The sequence below is a fragment of the Acanthisitta chloris genome, unplaced genomic scaffold, assembly GCF_000695815.1.
Source record: "Acanthisitta chloris isolate BGI_N310 unplaced genomic scaffold, ASM69581v1 scaffold11558, whole genome shotgun sequence".
NCBI classification, from domain to species: domain Eukaryota; kingdom Metazoa; phylum Chordata; class Aves; order Passeriformes; family Acanthisittidae; genus Acanthisitta; species Acanthisitta chloris.
This window is the reverse complement of record NW_008687631.1, coordinates 5,586-23,692: the sequence shown is the minus strand read 5'-3', so window position 1 is coordinate 23,692 and position 18,107 is coordinate 5,586. Positions and strand designations below refer to the sequence as shown.

The 18,107-nt window shown below is 43.2% G+C and overlaps 1 protein-coding gene across 1 annotated transcript in view; it reads left to right on the top strand.

The window, feature by feature from the left end:
- Positions 1-16,338, top strand: part of MRVI1 (murine retrovirus integration site 1 homolog) — a 19,117-nt gene extending 2,779 nt beyond the window's left edge. The window contains exons 5-18 of the mRNA XM_009080688.1: positions 7-48; positions 1,138-1,728; positions 3,372-3,450; positions 6,172-6,292; positions 6,470-6,500; positions 7,558-7,698; positions 8,885-9,016; positions 9,721-9,862; positions 10,511-10,560; positions 11,255-11,362; positions 12,448-12,515; positions 14,444-14,560; positions 15,419-15,550; positions 16,098-16,338. Coding sequence (XP_009078936.1) covers positions 7-48; positions 1,138-1,728; positions 3,372-3,450; positions 6,172-6,292; positions 6,470-6,500; positions 7,558-7,698; positions 8,885-9,016; positions 9,721-9,862; positions 10,511-10,560; positions 11,255-11,362; positions 12,448-12,515; positions 14,444-14,560; positions 15,419-15,550; positions 16,098-16,338 — 1,995 coding nt within the window. The remainder of the gene's footprint in view (positions 1-6; positions 49-1,137; positions 1,729-3,371; positions 3,451-6,171; positions 6,293-6,469; positions 6,501-7,557; positions 7,699-8,884; positions 9,017-9,720; positions 9,863-10,510; positions 10,561-11,254; positions 11,363-12,447; positions 12,516-14,443; positions 14,561-15,418; positions 15,551-16,097) is intronic.
- The last annotated feature ends 1,769 nt before the right edge of the window (positions 16,339-18,107 follow it).

Genomic DNA, 18,107 nt, shown 5'->3' with positions numbered 1-18,107 from the left:
CCCTAGAATAACAGAGCTGTGAAGGAGGATGACAGGCAGAGTGCAGAGGTAAGTGCTGAACACAGCTTGCCAGTTTGTCTTAGCACATGTATGCACATATATGACCCATGTGTATGACATATGTGACTAAGAGGTCTAAGAGACTGTTCACTGAGCAAGAAGAAAAGTGTGCAGCTGTGAGAAATGGTGAAGCAGCTACAAATGGAGTGAAGGGCAGTGGGCTTGCAGCTTGGCATCCTGCCACCCACCCTGCTCTAGGGCAATGAAAATCAGTATGCTAACACACTTCAGGAGTAAAGTAAAAGGATCTACTACACTTGGGTGTGTGCCAGTGTTTTAGACAGACATCCTCTCCAGCCCCCCTGGGTTCAGAGGAGGAGGTGACTGAACCTTGAGCTCCACACCTCTGATGGGACGTTGCTGCCCCACACAACTCTTGCTGGAGCAGTTTGTGAATGTCTCCTTATTTGTTTTAGGTAGTATCAGATGGCCCTTTAAAGAGGTTTTGCTATGTGTGGATTAGAAACAGTATGGCAGCAGAACTCTGGAGCAGTAGCTATGAAGGAGAGGAGTAGCAGCATATCTAAGGCAGAGCCCATAGATGGATTGTATGTTGGTTGCCTTAAATAGCTGACAAAGATACCCTTAGGAAAAATCCAGATTCTGCACCAAAGCAGCCAAGGCATAGGCAAAAGTTCTCCTGTAAATATTGCAACCAAAGTATAATCCATGATACTACACACAAAGAGAGGAGAAATTACAGTATCTGCTCTAACTCAGCCTACAAGCCCACGTGGATTCTGCCTTGGGAGGTGAGGGACTGACAGAAAACACTCAGAAGAAACGAACAGTGCTCAGACAGACCTTACACTGAGATGATGAGGAGCTTGGCTGTATGAGGATTGCTGTAATGTACCGTGGAATGGGAGGAGGTTAACTCAAAGCTCAGAGAGGAGATTCCCAATTCAGTATTCTTTAAGTGCCTTTTAAAAATCGTTTCTTTTGTCAACAGCACATGTTTAAAAGCAAATGTCACTGAAAAGGAAATGGCTTTTTACAGTGAAAATATGTCCTTGTGCAGGGGCAGGGAGGAATCTGGACTTGTTTCTCTGTTTACGAGTGTCCCTCTCCTTTCAGAGTGCTGCAAAAGGAATAACTGATCGGCGGCAGAATGATCAAAGAAAGATTTCTCAGGGAAGGTTGGTTCCTCGTTCTGCTGCTTTTGAAAACGCCAAAGAGAAGCTCTCAGACCAAAAAGAAAACTTTGATCCACGGAAACATATGGATACTTTACCTAAATGCTCCCCTTCAGGTGGAGATGGTGGCAGAATGTCTCCTAATGCTTGCGTGAATGTTTGCGAAAATGAACTTGGCAAATCGTTCCTCAAGAAAGGAAAAGAAAATGACGTTCCTTTAAGAACCCATCTACCAGGACCAGGAATAGGAAATATGGACTCAAAGCTAAAAATTCCTGCTCCAGAAACGAGGGACCATAAAGTTTCATGCAAACCAGAATTTAAGGTGTGTGGGCTGCGTCCTCCTCTGCTGCGCGCTGTGTCGTGGGACAGCTTGGAGCCTGGGCAGAAAGAGAAAACCCCTTCAAAGCTGCCCTCTGAGGAGGAGAAAAGCTGCCTTGGTAACAAATCCAGCAATCAGCTAAAAGCTTTCAAAGACCTTCAAATCCAAGTTCAACCAGTCCGAATGCAGAAGCTGACAAAGCTCAGGGAGGTGAGTCCTAGTCGTCAGCTCTATCCTGTTTGAAAGTTGGTTTCATATCTGTTACTTTCATGTCAACTTGCTTAGCATTAGTTTTGTCCTTGCAGGACACATGCAGTAGTAGCATGGGAGGCAGAGTCAGCCAAGTTACCAGAGAGTTGTATGAGGTTTTTCCCTTTGCAGTTTAGCAGATTGTAACCTGTAACTGAATTCCCTGGGGTTACTCTGGTTCTTAGTTCTCTTCACATGTGCCCCAAGGGCACTGTGCTGTCTGCAGTGCAGGCAGAGATGTGCACAGGCTTTGGCCCCAAAAAAAACTTGCAGTGCTGGTGTCATGAAAGTGCTAATTGCTTTCGTTGAGACAGAAGGGTGAGTGTAAACCACAGTGGGTTTGCATCCTTTACATGACCTATACATAGGAAGCAGTTGATTAACACTCACGTAATTTGTAATACCTACTTGGGACTAAATTGATCTGTTTTGGTTTCCGAAGAGGATTTTAGACCTAAAGAGTCTTTCCTTCCTCAGGACATAACATTCTCTTTTAAAGGGTCATTTATGCTCTTGTCTTTGCTTCCCTGTTTTATGCTCTTTCTGCTCCTTCAGGGGCCTCACAAATACTAACTGTCTGATCTGTGCATGAGTGGGCTGAGACCTGTGTGTAACAGGAACCTTTGGCTGGAGTTTGGAGGCAGTTACTGTGCTCTTGTTCAAGGGCTTACGAGCCTCCAGCTATCACATCCTGCTTGTAAACTGTTTGGGTTTGAAATTCACGTTTGTTGGTCAGCTCTGTGGTTTGAGCCCTGTGTTGGCTGGCACTCTCCCCTCCGAGGGCAGCAGTCCTGTCAGACTAGGCAGGAGATAGTTTTGGTCTGATTATTTGTTAACTGAACACTCTCAGAAGATGTCTCAAAGTGCCCAGAGCTGTCAAACTGGGGGTCTCAGAGCAGGGGCAGGTGGAGTGTCCAGACTTACAGTTCCCAACTCTAACTGGTGCAAATAGAAGCACAGACTTGGACTGCAATGTCTGTAAACTAATCTGTTGTCAAAGAATTGTCTAAATTCCTGAAAGTTAAGAACTAAACCCTAAGAAAAAGAGCAGAAATTACAAACCACCATAGGAAAGTGACTGCCATGTGTCTGTTAGAAAAATTACCTTTGAAAGAAAAAAAAGCAGGAGGCACTTTCCTGAGCAGCCTAATAAGAGTATCTCCTTTGACCTCCAGCAGTTAATATCTTCAGGTGAACACAGAACCTCAGTTCTGCACTGAGGTTAATTCATTCCCATTTCCCTTTTCTGGGATACTCAGTTACTCCTGTGGCTATACCCAAAATTGCTTTTTCATTCTTTGTTACTAAAACTCACTACTAAAACTCTGTGTTTCTGTTTGAGTAAAGAGCTCATTTTGTGAATCTCTTTGTGCATGCCCAGGAATTTTTCTGAATAATGCCTGTATGAACTGAGAAATATGCAATATTCTGGAGTGTGTATGTCCATGTGTCCATGCTCTGCAGCATCTGACTCTAACTTCACACAGATCTCTCCACTGTTTGTTAACTGCAGGAAGTGTTGTATTCATTGCTCATGTGGCAGGGGAACTTACACTGAGATTTCTAGTCCAGTTACTTAGAAATGTTACTGTTTCTCTTAACAGGAGCATATTTTGATGAGAAATCAAAATTTAGTTGGACTTAAACTTCCTGAACTTAGTGAAGCAGCTGAACAGGAAAAAGGTGCAGTATCATAAAAGCTGGAAGGAGTGTTTATTACATACTGATTTTTGTACTTGGCTTTCATGGGGGAGGGGGGGAAGTCTTTTCTTCACTTAAATATTCGTTGAAGCAGTCATGGAAAACGGTACTAAGGCTGAATGAGAGAGACCAATAATAGAAGCACCTCAATTTCTTGATGATCTGAGCCAAGAAGATAGCATTGCAAGCACATGTGGAGCAGAGTGTAGATGTGTCTGGAACTGCCTCGAGTTTCAGTGTTTTCTGTGAAAAGATCTCAGCAGTGCTGGATTGAAAGGATGTGGCCTCTCTAAGATATCGTGGCATAGGAGTGAATTTGATCCCTGTCAGCATAAATAAGAGATGGAATGCTTTATTCCTGCTCTTCTGTTTTAGTCTGTGTGTGGCAAGTATTGAAATGGCATTTTCACTTCTGGTCCACATTTCTGTGTCAGTGTGAGTAGGTAAGAGTAAGGCCAGAGAAGAGTCATGAATGTGATTGAAGGACTGGAAAAATATGCCTTGCAATAAGTGGGATTTTTAAAGCTCAATTTCTGTGATTTTTACGGAAAAATAAAGGGAAAGGCTTTGTAAGGAAAAGGCTTAAAACTCTGCATAAATGAGGAAAAAGAAATCTGGCACCAAGTGTTTTCCAGTCTAACACAAGCAAAAGAGTTTTGCAGCCTACAGGCTGTGTCAGAAAAGGCTCAGAATCACAATAAAGAGTGAAGATACAAACCTGAGGACAGTTCAACATGTGGAATAATTAAACAGTAGTAGTGCTGAAAGTATTTAAACCAAATCAACTGAAAATATTGAAACCAAAACCGACTTTTGTGGGGAGGTAGTTTAGTCAGAACTTGTTCAGATGTTTTCAAGGCCACATGAGCTGTGATGGAGATGGTTAATATGAAAGGAGCTGAAACTGATTGTCCAAGATTTGGTCCAAAGACAATTTCAGTTTTTCTCTAATACTGCTCCTTTTGCTAACTCACAGATTTTCTTTGGGACTGTTTTATAAGGCCTTAAAGTCTCTTGCACTGAGAGGTGTTGAGATATCACATTTCATGTCATCTCTGGGGGCAAACTCATCTGCAATCTGAATGGAACAAGAGTAAAAGACTTCTTGTCCTCTGTATGTAGTGATTATATCTCTGGACCCCTAGAGATGATAATACTGTTCTTGTCACTGCTAATGTATAATTTCCTGGAAATTATTTAGCAGTCCCTGTTTGACAGTGTAAAATAGTTGCCATTTTAGCAGCCTGTTACATCATCTTGGCTGGTTTGAAAGTATGGAGGGAAATGTTATGAAAAGCTAAGGATTATTTTATCTAGCTTTTCAACCAAGATCTCAATGAGCACCGTGAGGGTTTTACAGTTCAGGAACTTATCTAAGTGATAATCAGAACATTAAGGGTCAACTCTTTGTCCTCAGTGGGGAAAACAAGCAAGGGGTCAAACCCCTAGTCCATTTGTCAGGGGGACTTACTTCCTCACATTGTCATAAAATCCACCTTATGCTCTCTTACTGGAGCAGTAATTTTGCATAGACAATAGGAAACAGCCAGACAGGCCATGTTCACTGTTGTGAGCCCAATGCACTGTGTCCATCATGTTTTCTGCCAGGGACAAGTTACTGTGATCAGCTGAGGACACAACTCTGCATCTGCAGAGCTTTAGACAGGGGAATGTGTCACACCTGGAGACACTGTGGCTGGATTTTATGGGGACACAAGTGACTGTCCTGAAGTAAATACCAGGCTTTTGTAACATGAAGTTCTGTAACACAGAACTAAAGTGTAGCTAGAAAGAATCTCCTGTTTTGCTCTGTCTCTCATGTTGGTGCTCTCCACATGTACAGAGTTTGAGTTTTGTCACACTATTTGTTCTGCAAATCTAAGAAACTCTCTCTCACACCTGGTGAACAGCAGAGCTGTACCAAGATCCCTTCACCAGGCTGAGAAGCTGCCTTTGGTACAGGAGAGTCTTTCATTACATCCTGAAGATAGAGGGAGATAAGGGAATTATTAGATGTGAAATTAATACAATGAAAAAGCTAACTAACACGAATGGAAAAAGCCCAATTGAGCCATATCTGGGTCCTTTTGAAAGGGACAGAATTAGAGAATGTGGCTGTCACCTTGTCCTGTTTCAATGAGCTTGCAGGGCAGACAGGTACCTGTTGTAACTCAGCACTATAAATGGTGCACAAAATCTATAGTGTGGAACATTACACTGCACTTGGCAGGTGGAACCTAAAGCCTCAGGAAATGTCAGTGTTCTGTTACAGAAGCTCAGCTAAAATATTCCAGAAATGATGCTTTACCAAGTGTATTGGTAAAGCACAAATGCAGGAGGTTAGGTTAGAAGTTCCAGTATTGAATTTGGGTTCAGTTTGAGTTCTAGGAAAAATGCTAATACAATAATTATTTTTTCGGTGCAGATTACTTTTGTTGCCACTGCTCTAGAGGAAGGACTGGGGATCTCTAGTAGTAAAGGAGAGATGAGTGATCACTACTGCAGTAGAAGTAACATTCTACATGAAGAGATAGAGCTTTACCTGTTGTTCACTTCTGCTCGCAGAGCTGGGGTGAAAGCCCCTCTGGCTTTGGGAAAGACACAGCTAAACTGAGAGGTCCCTTTGCCTCTGAGGTGCCGATTACTGACAATTACTGCATGACTTCACAAAACTGGAAATGTTTTGTCTGAAAATGTCTTTAGGCCCTTCACCTCTCCCTTCCCCCACCGAGGAGGAAGAGCCAAAGAACAGCTCTGATGTCATGCCCAGCATTCCTGACGTGTTGCTGCGGAAGCTGCGGGTGAACAAATCACTTCCAGGAAGGTAAAGATCCTCAGAGGCAGAAAGAGACATCCCTGGGGGGAAAGCACAGGGAGGGTCCACAAACTGTGTAATGACAGGATGGGCTTCATTGGTACTGTCAATTATATACCAGAATAGCTTTCTTTTTAGAGGCAATTAAAATTCATTAAAATGTGAATTTCTTGCTTTTATTCCTAGCTCCCCTCCACTTACTGAGAAAGAAGTTGAGGTAAGTATGTTCTTAAGATCATTACTTTGCACATATACCTCAATTTTAAGCAGTTACTCTAAGTCTAAACATGGTATTAAACTCAGGTCATGGGATGACTTTTTTTCCCAAAAAAATATTTCTCAGAAAAAAAGTTGAGTTCAGTCAAAGTAAGAATGTTGTGAAATACATACAAGCAATATGAACTGTGGAGAGACAGAGAAGGAATAAGCACAACATTTGTTTGTGCATTTTTCATAATAAAACATGCATTTATTTTGGAAATTATGATAATATTCTTAAAGTAATTAAAAATGAGATTAAATGAGGTCAGAAACTAAATTAGTTGAATTGCACAGGAGCTTTGGGGCAGTTCTTAGTGATACCTTGCTGTCAGTTTACATAATTTTTGCCTTCTCAGTCCAAGCCAATGGTTTTGTTTGCAGGTTGCCCTTTGGCTTGCAGCTTTGTTTCTGCTATTTTTTTTTCACATACCCATCAAGAAAAAGATCTTTATTTGCACAGCTCCAGCCTCATGGAATTGTTGGTGCCTTGTGCTTTGCACAGTACTAACTCAAAGAAATAATGCACCTGGTAGAGCAAGAAACAGTCTTTGAAAGCAGAGTGCAGGAGAGTAAAAGTGTTAGCACTTCATCTTTCCCTGGCGTCAGTGGGAGGTGTTTATCCCTTGGGTAAAACGATGAGTTCATCCCTGGACTTCCTCTGCACAGACTATCTGTGCAAAAACCTTGGGGACCCTTGCAGGAAGTCCAGCTAGGAAACAGATCCATTGTGATTCTGGTGCTTCTGGTCGGCGACTTCCTTCACTGTCTCTGCTCTCCTGAGCTCCCAGAAAAACAGGCAGGAACAGAGGCAGCAACACAAGGATTTGTATTTTAGTGGAAGGAAATAGAAGGGACTTCTGGAACAAACTCATGTTAAAAAGTTTTTCAGTTTTCTGTTTCAATACTTTTCTAAGCACCAAAGTTTGTTAAATATGTACCTTGTTCATAAGCAGCTATTGGAAATTGTGTTACTGAGAGAGTTACTGAAAAATGCCTCTTTTTACTCCAAACAGAATGTGTTTGTACAGCTTTCCTTGGCCTTTAGAAATGACAGTTATACTTTGGAATCTAGAATTATCCAAGCAGAAAGGGAGAGAAATCTTACTGAAGAGAATGCTGAGAAGGAACTGGAAAACTTTAAAGCAGCCATTACGGTAAGGAAACACTGGAAACTGTTTTCTGAACTGTGGTGCCCATGAAGTGTACACACACTGGAAATCTGTGTGACTGTGCTTGCTTATCCCTGTTGTCATTCAGCCCAAACCTTCCTGTTGTGCTGCTCGGGCTCCTGGCCCTGAGCTGCCTCCCACCCTGCCAGAGAGAGAGTGTTTTCTGCCAGAGTGGGCCCAGTCCTGGAAACACTCAGAGGATGCATGAACAGCAAATTCAGTTCTTGAAATCAGCCTGTGGCTAAGCTGAGTGCGTTCAGAACTGCAGACTGAGCTCCACTCAAAAGGTTACTGCACATCACTCCCTTCCTTTGAAGTGGGGAAGAAAAGTAGGAGGATGAGAGATTATTACTTTCACACATGATTTCAGTGCACTGACTTACTCCCCCAGTAACACAAGTGAGGGGCTGCAGGAGCTAGGGCACAGTAGAGCTGGTCAGAGGGAAACTTGTCTGAAGGGCAACACAGTGATAGAGAATATAGGAATCAGGCAGGATGGCAAAATCCACCTGTAAGTCTGAACTAAATTGTTTAGGGTTTTCTCATATCAAACTCTTCTGTGAACAGAGAGCTCACCCAGTGAAGAGATGTTCACTAAGACTTTGGCTAACAAAACATCTACATTCACTCTTGCTTTTGGTAACTAATCCCAAGAATTTATGTGCTTTGATGCTTTTCAGTGTTAATCTGAGCTGTCAAAGTGATGATATTAATCCATTTCAGAGATGTGTCTGTTGATTGCACAAAATGGTTCAGAGATGGCAATTGCCATTTGATTTACAGGCCATATGACTTTTTTGTCACTCTTTTACATTTGGAGTTCTTGAGACTATATGTCTTCTTTTCAAGTAAGCCAAGTGTCATGGAACTGAAAGAGCACACGTGGCCTTCTTAGCACCTTGTGCCCAGGGAGCTAAGATGTGCTTTGCTGGGAGGAACTCGGCGTAGGTGAAGCTCACAGGCAGCAAGGCATGGCTGGTGGTACAGTCTGGAAGTGCTGCAGTGTGCTGAGCCCTGCCAAAGCCCTTGGGTGCTGTGAGGGCTGTGCGGGCACCGCTCTGGGGCTGCTCTGGCCATGGGCAGCTCTGCCTGGGCATTTCCACCCCCTTCTGTAAGTGGTTTGAGCTGCAAGGGGCAAGACCTGCTGATCCAAGTTGTGTTGTCTCTCCAGTCCTCAGCTCCCCTGTGGCAGCACTACGAGCACAGAGAGGCGTACCAGCGGCTGCTGGAGGACGTGGCGGTGCTGCGGCGCTTGGCTGCCAGGCTCTCCAGCCGCGCAGAGATGGTCGGCGCCGTGCGCCAGGTGGGCACGTGTTCACCCCGTGGCTCCTTCAGCCATCCCTGCAGGCACCCTGGGAATCGTGTTTGCCACTTTGACAGGCTCAAGGCATTTATTGCAGTGGCAGATAACACACCGTTTCAGTCTGGAAATAATAAAGCTCCAACAGAAGATTGCCCATGACGCTATTTGACATCTTCAATAGGAGCAATGTATTGTTCAGAACTGCAGCTGCATTACAAGAAACTTGTCTTGAATCAGTACAGCATGATAAGAAATTTTTTCTGGGTCGAAAAGCTCCTCGAGTTCAGTCACCTGCCTTTGGCAATAGCTCAGTCAGCCAACTACAAAAGGGATATGAACAGAACGGGTATAAGTGAGAACACAGCAAGACCTTCCCAGATTCAAGGGGTTCCCTCTGCCCTCTAGACTAACTAGGTCGATGCCAGTGGCTAAGACCTTCGAGGGTTTGAAAGCAAACATGGTGCAGCACATAACTGGGAGAGGCACAGAGGCAGGTGTATAAATACTGACACAATCAGTTACAGCGCTCTGCGGAACACACACAAACGTGTGTGCCTGTGTGTTCTTACCAGCTTAGGGAGTTAGGTCATGAGGGCTCTTTCAGAGCAGCTGTTCCAGCTGTAGCCCTGAGGGAGCACACACCTAGAGACAAATGGTTTGCTGGGCCCAGGGGTTACCTGGGTGTTCCTCCTTTCCTTCCACAGGAGAAACGCATGTCCAAGGCCACAGAGGTCATGATGCAGTACGTGGAAAACCTGAAGAGGACATATGAAAAGGATCATGCTGAGCTAATGGAGTTCAAGAAACTCGCCAATCAGAATTCCAGCAGGAGCTATGGTGCCTCTGGTAAAAAACATGACTAAATTTAAGGGTCTGTCTTGCCTCTATACAGAGAAATGTTGGTGCCGTTGATGACTAGAACTGAAGTATCATGAAACCTGTTCATGAAGTTCTGATCTGCAGGAGGAGATTTTAAAAGGTTACCCAAATAGGATAAAATATTTCATATAAGCCATACTTAATGTTATGGTGCCATAATTTCAAATCACTGTCCCTTACCAAATTCCGATGAGGTCCAATGACATTTTAATTGGCCTCTGGCACATGCACATAGTCTGCACAGCTTTAATGCAACTACCTTTTAGGTGACACACGAGAGCAAAATTTCATTATTCAAACCTTTTTTTTCTTTTTGTACCCTTTTCTCTCCTTTGCTGAAATGAAATATGAGTATTTTCCTCTGCAAGAACTTGTGCATGGAGGCAAAGAGTAGCTCGTGCCTGATCTCAGTGATGGTTTGAGGCTTTGCAGTTGTTTCAAATTTCTTCTGCAGGTGCAGATGAGATCAGAACTGAGTGACAGATAAATATGTGGGCACTGCAGACCTTGTGTAGATACACTGTGTCTGAGTTTGAAATGCAAGGGCTCTGCTGTAGTATTATTTGTAGGTACTCGTGTAGCCTAATGCAGTTCTTTGTCTGTGTTTCCATGCAGAAGATGGAGTACCTCGTACATCTAGATCCATGTCTCTGACTGTTGGAAAGGTACCTCTGCAATGTAAAGAAAATGAACATTTTATGCATTGAGATTTCTTTGTCTACATGCACTGAGTTTTATAGGCCGTGTTTGAAACAGTGCTGACAAATTCTTGATGTCCTTCCTGTGATTTGGTGCATGTGCTTTGTGGGTTTTGGTACATAAGTATGACCTTGTGCAATAATGCTGATGCTCCTATTTATTTCAGCATAACTGTAATCCAGGTCACATCCCTGTGATCCAGGGAATGTCATAGGTCCTGTGCTTCATTCTCAGTCCTCAGTGAGAAAAGTGAACATTGGATCAAAACTCACTGTATGATTTGGGGTTCCATGGCCATAACATTTTCCTTGCCTTAAGAATTTCATCATGGCCAGAGTGCCTTAGATGTAAAGTTAAAGAGCTGATAATACTAGCTCAGAACATATCTGTTGTGTCACTTGAACTCTTGGGCTTCCACTGTGGAGGGGAAAGAGCAGCATCCCTGTACCACACCACATTTCACACTAAGCACTTGTCATACCAGACGGTACTAGGGGAAGTTTTGGGGAAAACCACAGCCTGGGAGCCATTTATCTTAATTTTGCTCTAACTCTCCTTTTCCCCAAGAGACATTAATATCTTCGCCACACTTATTAACCTGCAGAACTGTTCTTCATCTGGCTTGCTGTGTGATACCAAAATCCACATTGTTTCTCACAGAATATGCCTCGGAGGAGAGTCAGTGTTGCTGTTGTTCCTAAATTTAACTCCTTGAGCATTCCTGGTCAGTCACCAACAGCTTCACCTATACCTTCAATGCCATCCCTGGTAAGTAAACTCCACATTTTGTCTAGACCAGTTTTTCATAGGGCCAAGCCACAGTGACTAATAGTGGAAGGCCTTTCACTGGTTTGCCTTGTCCATCCCAGTGAAAGGGATGCACAGAGGTCGTTCCTATGGTGTCAGGAACATGTGCCTGCAGACTCTCCCTCTGTACACATCCCTTGGGACACAGCTGAGTAGGGCTAGCTGGTGGTCCAGAAGCACTAGACATAAGTGAGGCAATTGGACTTCTAACCTGTAGTAACACACAGGAAAGAAGGAGTGAAAATAGTTGTTAACTAGAAACTAGAAACCACAGAACCTGATTGAGCTGCTGCTCTTCATTGCCCAAAAGTTCACAGTGCCCAGAAGCACATGTAATTCATGTTGTGTGTGGTACAGATGTAGAGGTTCTGTGATGCTCTGGGATTAGTGGAGCTATCAGCCTCTGGGTTGGCTTTTTGTGTAAAACTTTACTAAAGTACATGAGAATTTATTCTAAACACAATCCATATGAATGCTTTGAAGGAGAACTGCAATGCAAACTGTTCAGAGATGAGCTCTGATGGGACATAACCTGACAGTTACACAGTGTTCTGGTAAAACCTTAGGGTGACCACATCAGGGGCCTTGCTGAGTAGCTGAATCCACTTTAGGTCTAAGAAGAGCATCTGTTTGTGCAGTTTAGTCATTATGTACTCTGGGTCAATTGTTTTGGTGTGTTTGTTTGACACGGTTTAATATGATCTATTTTTGTTTAAAATTTCCCACTGAAAACTCAGACAATAAATGAACCTTCCTAGGATAACAGGAGAGAAGCAATAGAGTAATTTTACTGCTCAGTGATCAACAGATGAAGAAAGACTTGGAAAAAATAAGCAGAGTAGAGAGGAATGTCAGGGAATATTCTTGGCGTGCAGGTCCATTGTTTGCTGTGCTTAGTGGGAGCAATTTGGAAGCTCCATATAAAAGATACTTTGCTTATGAGTGTGGAAGGAAACTGAGGAAGCACATTGACTATGTCATTTTATTGGACACTCATTTGAATTTAATTGACAGATGTAACATTTGTTGCTGTGTTTTGCTTACAGTCTGAATCACCTAGTAATGGAAGGAGCAACCTCACATCTACTCCTGCCCTGCCAGCACTTTTAGAAAAGTGAGTTTTCTTTAGGTCATTTCATTACCTATGAAATCTTAATATGAAATGGTCATTATATCATTTCTGTCTTTCCTAAACCAAGGCATAAGTTGTTGAATCCAGTGACATACTATTGGCTTAGATTGGTTCATGATCTGGTAGCTATTCTACCATGTCACCATCATATTTTGCTCTCCTGTCCAAAGAGTTTACATGCAGGATCTCAGAACTAAGCTGGGCCTGCTCTGATCACTAGAACTCATCAAGTGAAAAATGCATCAGGTTATACAATGAGGCTTTGGAGTAGGCCTGCCCTCCCAGCTGGAGAGAACCGATGGCGTTGCACGTGAGTGTCCTGGAAGATAATGCTGTATCTCAAGTAGGCCAGGAGTGACCCAGGGCATGAACCTGCCTTAGCCTGACTACCCAGTGACAGAGGTTTGTGTTCTGCCCAGGACGTTCCAGAGGTGCCCAGCTGGCAAGAGCCATGTCTTGAAATCCTCTGGTACACAGTGTCAGCAGGTGTTGAAAACTCGAGTGTAATTTATCATAACACTAGATCATCAGAATTTGCAGAAGTCAAAACAATGATTAAACTGAGTGGCAATTTTTTTTTATGAGCAATGAATTAAACATTCAGCTAAGTTTAAGCATTAGGTCTGATACTTCAGTTTTTACAACTTGAGGTTTTAGTATAGCAGTCAGAAAAGTTTGCACTTCAAAATGGAAAAATAAAGCTATGAAAGCTAAGATTTTTTTTTAACCTGGTAATAAGCAAATACCTCAATATCTACGTTTTCCTAGCACCTATAAATGGCAAAAATATTTTTCACTAGAGCATTTGGCCTTTTGACTCTGTGTTGCCATTAGTGTAGATGTCCTGGCTGAATTAAGGTGTTCTGTTGTGTGCATATGTTTCATTTGTATGTATGGTCAGGCTGGAAAGCAAAAAAACCAGTCAGGCCCTTTTCCAAATACTTATCTCTTTCAGGAAATGTGCATCCTGAGGAAGTTGCTTGCTGATGTTTCAGAAGTAAACTTGCTAAAACATATTGATTTTTGTTGTGATTGTTACTGCTACTGCTTTGGGCATTTAGACTGTTTGCAGGAACACAACGAAGTGTCTGCAGGACTAATTGAAATTATGCTTTAAACATTCAAACTGAAAGCTTTAAAATGTGTGCATCAGGACAAAAGGTTGAATTTCATGTCTTTTAGATTAGTGCTGAGCCAGGACAAAACTTGTCTTTGTTTTGTGCCTGTGCTTGCCTAAGAATGTAAATGTGCAAGAGCTGGGACACCAGAAACGCTGAACTGCAGCACTAGGTGTTACAACTCCAAAGAGCTCTGCAGGGTCTGGACCATCTTGTGAAACTGTACAGAAATTCAAAGAGAGAAAAACCAACAACCAATAAAACCTTATCAATATTGCACATCCCTTTAGTGACCAAAGGGATGGATGTGTTTGTGGTTTTTAACCTGTGTAGTATTTCAGCATATAGAGTCAGCAGGGGAGAGTACCTAAAAGGCAGATAAAGCCAAAGTTTTGTTAAATTAGTGTTTGATATTGTCTCTGTTATTTTCCTCTTATGCAGCGGGTTACAATTGCCAACATGATTTTTAGAAAGGTGAGGGAAATGTTTTCAAGAATAGGATATAATTGCCCTGGATGAGCCAGGAAACAAATGCTCTTTTTGTTTTTCTGTTTCAAAGAAGAAGCAAAATGCATTTCATTGCCTTAACAACTCAATAATTACTGTTCTGGAATTGCATCATTTTGAAACTCGTGTTTTTCTTGATGTTCAGTTTGTATGTTCTGAGAGACATTTCATTTCTCTGATGCACATTCAAAAAGAGAACACACGAGTCACTAAATTGCAGTGCACTCCCAATCCATTGCATTTCAGTGGCATTACTTTCTCTTTGCCTTTCTTTGGTTTCTCCAGTGGAAAGCCCAGTGGAGAGCCTGACTGCGAAACGCCTCCGTCCGCACCAGCACAGAGCCTGGAGGAGATCAGCCCCGAAACCAAAGCCAGGATAGAAGAGGAAGCATACAACAAAGGGTGGGAATATTCATGTGCACTCAGTCTGGCAGTGTGTGCTGCCAGACGAGGACAAGGTTTTCAGATTTAGTTGTAAGTGCAAAGTGAGTGAGGTGGTTGCAATGAGCTCCTCGAAGATGGTCGTATTCGGAGCCAAGTGGGCAGCGATGTGAGTGAGCTCCCCCAGGGTGTGTGCATGGTGATTTTCATCTCTCACCAACAGAAGCCAAACTGGGAGAGCAGCTCCCTCAGAGATTCTGAGTTGGGTGGGTGTGTCCTTATGTCAGAGTGTTCAGCTTCATGGCTGGGTAACCCAAAACAGCTTAATGAAGCATTTCCTCTGAAAAGTGTGCATGGGAATGGGTAAAAAGTACCAACCCTTGAGTAGTTGTGTCATAAAGTGCTTTGCACAGCAGGTTTGGGGGTGATTAACAATTTTGGGATCCGTTTCTGAATGCTAAGCAAAGAACTTTGTACTGTGTGAAGAGTGAGACAAAAATTCTGATCCTCTCCTGCAGGATCCAACATCCATCTATCTTTAGCATTGATTTGCATTTATTCTCCAGGAAAAAAGGGTGTTGAAAATGACTGGAAAATAATAGAGATATATTTATTGACTCCTATACAACAGACAAAATTTGTTCTCTGCTGAGAACTGTAACTCAAGATGACAAACTTGGTATCAGCCCCAACACAATCCTCAGTTAAGGAAGGGTGGCTGGCTGTGTGCCATACTCGTGGCCTTCAGCTAACTTTTACTCTTGTTCAACTGCTGCAACTCTGCTACTCGTGTTTCATGGCATGTGCCAAAACACAAAGCTCCTTTTCCATTAAATCAGATCATGCTAGACTAAGAAATAAATGGTTTGTGTGTTAAAGCTATCAGGAAGGCTTGAAGAAAAACAAACAACTTCAGGAACTGAAGGAGGAAGATGAAGAGACAGCCAAAGAAAGTCATGATGAACATGAAGAAAGCGAAAATGAAGATGAGATCAAAAGCCTGAAAAGCAGGTGAGGCAGTGGTGTGATATGTCCATGCAAGAGGGGCCACTTTTTTCTGTTTGTGGTACCCAACCACGTGGTTTATACTATCCCTTTGGCATGTTTTCTTCCATTCTAGGGAAGCATCTTTGAAATAACAGTATTTTCACAGACAAAGGGCAGATGTCTCACTAGTCATGAAGCTCTTAGAAAGAAATGTTTACAGCATGTTCTAATGTTTAGTTTAGTCGGCCAAGGTATGAACAGTGCAGAATTTTACATGATGGTTACCAAGCTCTGAGATTTGCCAGTTGACAGGTAGGAGAGATGGAAATCCAGTTGAGAGTCTTCAGCCACCTTGCAAATATTACCATGTCATGGCATAGTTGGAGCTGGAATATCTGAGTGTACAGCTCTTCTTCAAAGGACTTTGCAATCTGATGCTTCTTTGACAAGGTGGCTGCATTGGGAAAAGGATGCTGAACCATACCCCTATGAAACCTCTTAAACTGGAAAGTTGAAAGATGATACATTTGCATACGATTAAGATATAACAGTTTTCTTTTGATTTTTACAGCAGACTTGAAGTCATCATTAATTATTTATCCATCCTGTACCCCAAACTGTGCAAACACTGGAATGTGGTATGGCTTGTCGTGGCTGCAATAGTCGTTTTTGCTGTGGTGTTGGGAATCTACCACTCCTACAACTCCTGCGCCGAGAGGTCGGAGGCCGCCGAGGGGAAGGGCAGCTGCTCTGCTGCCCAGCACCACTCCTGGTGGAGCTCAGGGTTCCGGCAGGAGCAGCGTGCTGACTGATGGGGGCACAGCCAGGACGGTGCAGCTCAGCCCTGTGGCTGTCACACGGGAGCTGTCGGACCAGTCCCCCCACCCCACTGCTCTGGGGAGTGTTGTGAACAGACCTTGCCCTGACAATCTGGTCAATAACCCTGTCTGCCCCTTACTGCCACTGGCTGCTGAGGGTGAAATGCTGAGCCCTGACCAGGCTGTGGCAGTGACCAACAGCAGCAAGACATGGAACAGAATGATCTGCACAGGACACTGACACTTGGAGGAAAATCCTAACACCTGAGTTGGCAGTTAGTCCTTTACTTTGCATTTCTGAATTTGTTGTGGGTTGGTGAAGTACTGATGGCATTTAAGTCCTTTGGGTTTTAAGAGGCTAATTCATTTTCTTATTCATGACTATTGGATAGAAATAGAAGCTTTTCTATAGAAGAATATAATTCTATTATTAGACTAAATGCCTTGCTGATGAAGTAATTTTATGAGAGGAATTACCTGTATGGTTATTTAAATGGAGGTTAAGTACATGCATAAATGTGTCTCATGATAGAGGTGACCACACTGAGTGGACTCTGCCCTTTGGGACACCAGGGCACAGCTCTGCCAGCAGTTAGACCCCTCGTGGTGCCTGCCTGAGTCAGGGTGGGGAAGCAGTGAGGGCTTGGAGAGCTCACTGGGCAGGGTTAGTGCTTCATCTCAGAATCTGGGGCACTGCCAGGTCATGAGGGGTTAAGCTTTTGCCCAGGTTTTTCAGCAGTTCTGCCTGTCTGGGAGTTGTGAGTTTTTCAGACAAGCAGCCCCAGGCAGTGAAGGCAGTGAACACACCTCCTGGTGCTCTGAGCAGAGTGCCTGGCACTGCAGGTGTGCCCTGTGCAGAGGCAGCCACAGTGTCAGCACCTGTGACACCTGTTTGCACTGTGTCCTGCACTGCTCTGGCAGTGTCTGCCTGAGGATTGTCTGCTCACCCACCACAGGGTGTGCCAGTTCAGCTCACATTGCCCTGCTCTCGTGGGGTGAGCACTGAGCCTCGGGCCAGCTCTCCAAGGTTTCCCACTCACTCAGATCTGGCACTAGTGACAAACATCCTGCTGGTGAATTTTGGTTTGTTACATCTTTAGCCACGTGCTTCTCCTAAGAGACATTTATATGGAGAAAGAAAAGAAAAGTCTTTTAAAAAAAAAAGGCAATTACAAAAAGCAGAACACTACAACTGTGTGTTTTGGGTGAGCAGGAGGAGTCTGTCAGCAGTTGGGAGGTTGGGGTTTGTTTTAGGGTGTATATTACTGAGGCATGTTGTGCTTAAGGAAGTTCAAAAAGGATAATGGGAAAGTGTCAGTCTAAAATTGTAATTGGTAAAGAGTAAGACAAGGTTTCCTGCACATTCCTTGGCATCTGATTCAGTTAGAGGATCTGTCTGTGAGAACTGCTGTAATGTTTCATGTACTTTCAGTGTCTGAAGAAACTCATCAGTGGTTCTTTGAATACCTCTCTATCAAAATCAGCTTTTTAACTTCAGGTTCTTTTAAAATAATACTGATCACTTAAGGCATTAAAAATTGAAAGTAAATACTGCTGAATATTCAGAATTCGCTATGCCAAAAATTGTGGCACATATTTGATGAAGTGATTGTGGAAATATTGGGCTGCACTGAAGGGAAGAGTTAACAGTGCCTGTAATCCAACTAGTTTGCTGTTATTTACATCTGCACCGATGAGGGTCCGACAACTTATTTTAAGGGCACATAGAAGGTTGTTGGTGTCTACAGGACTCTTGAGCTGCT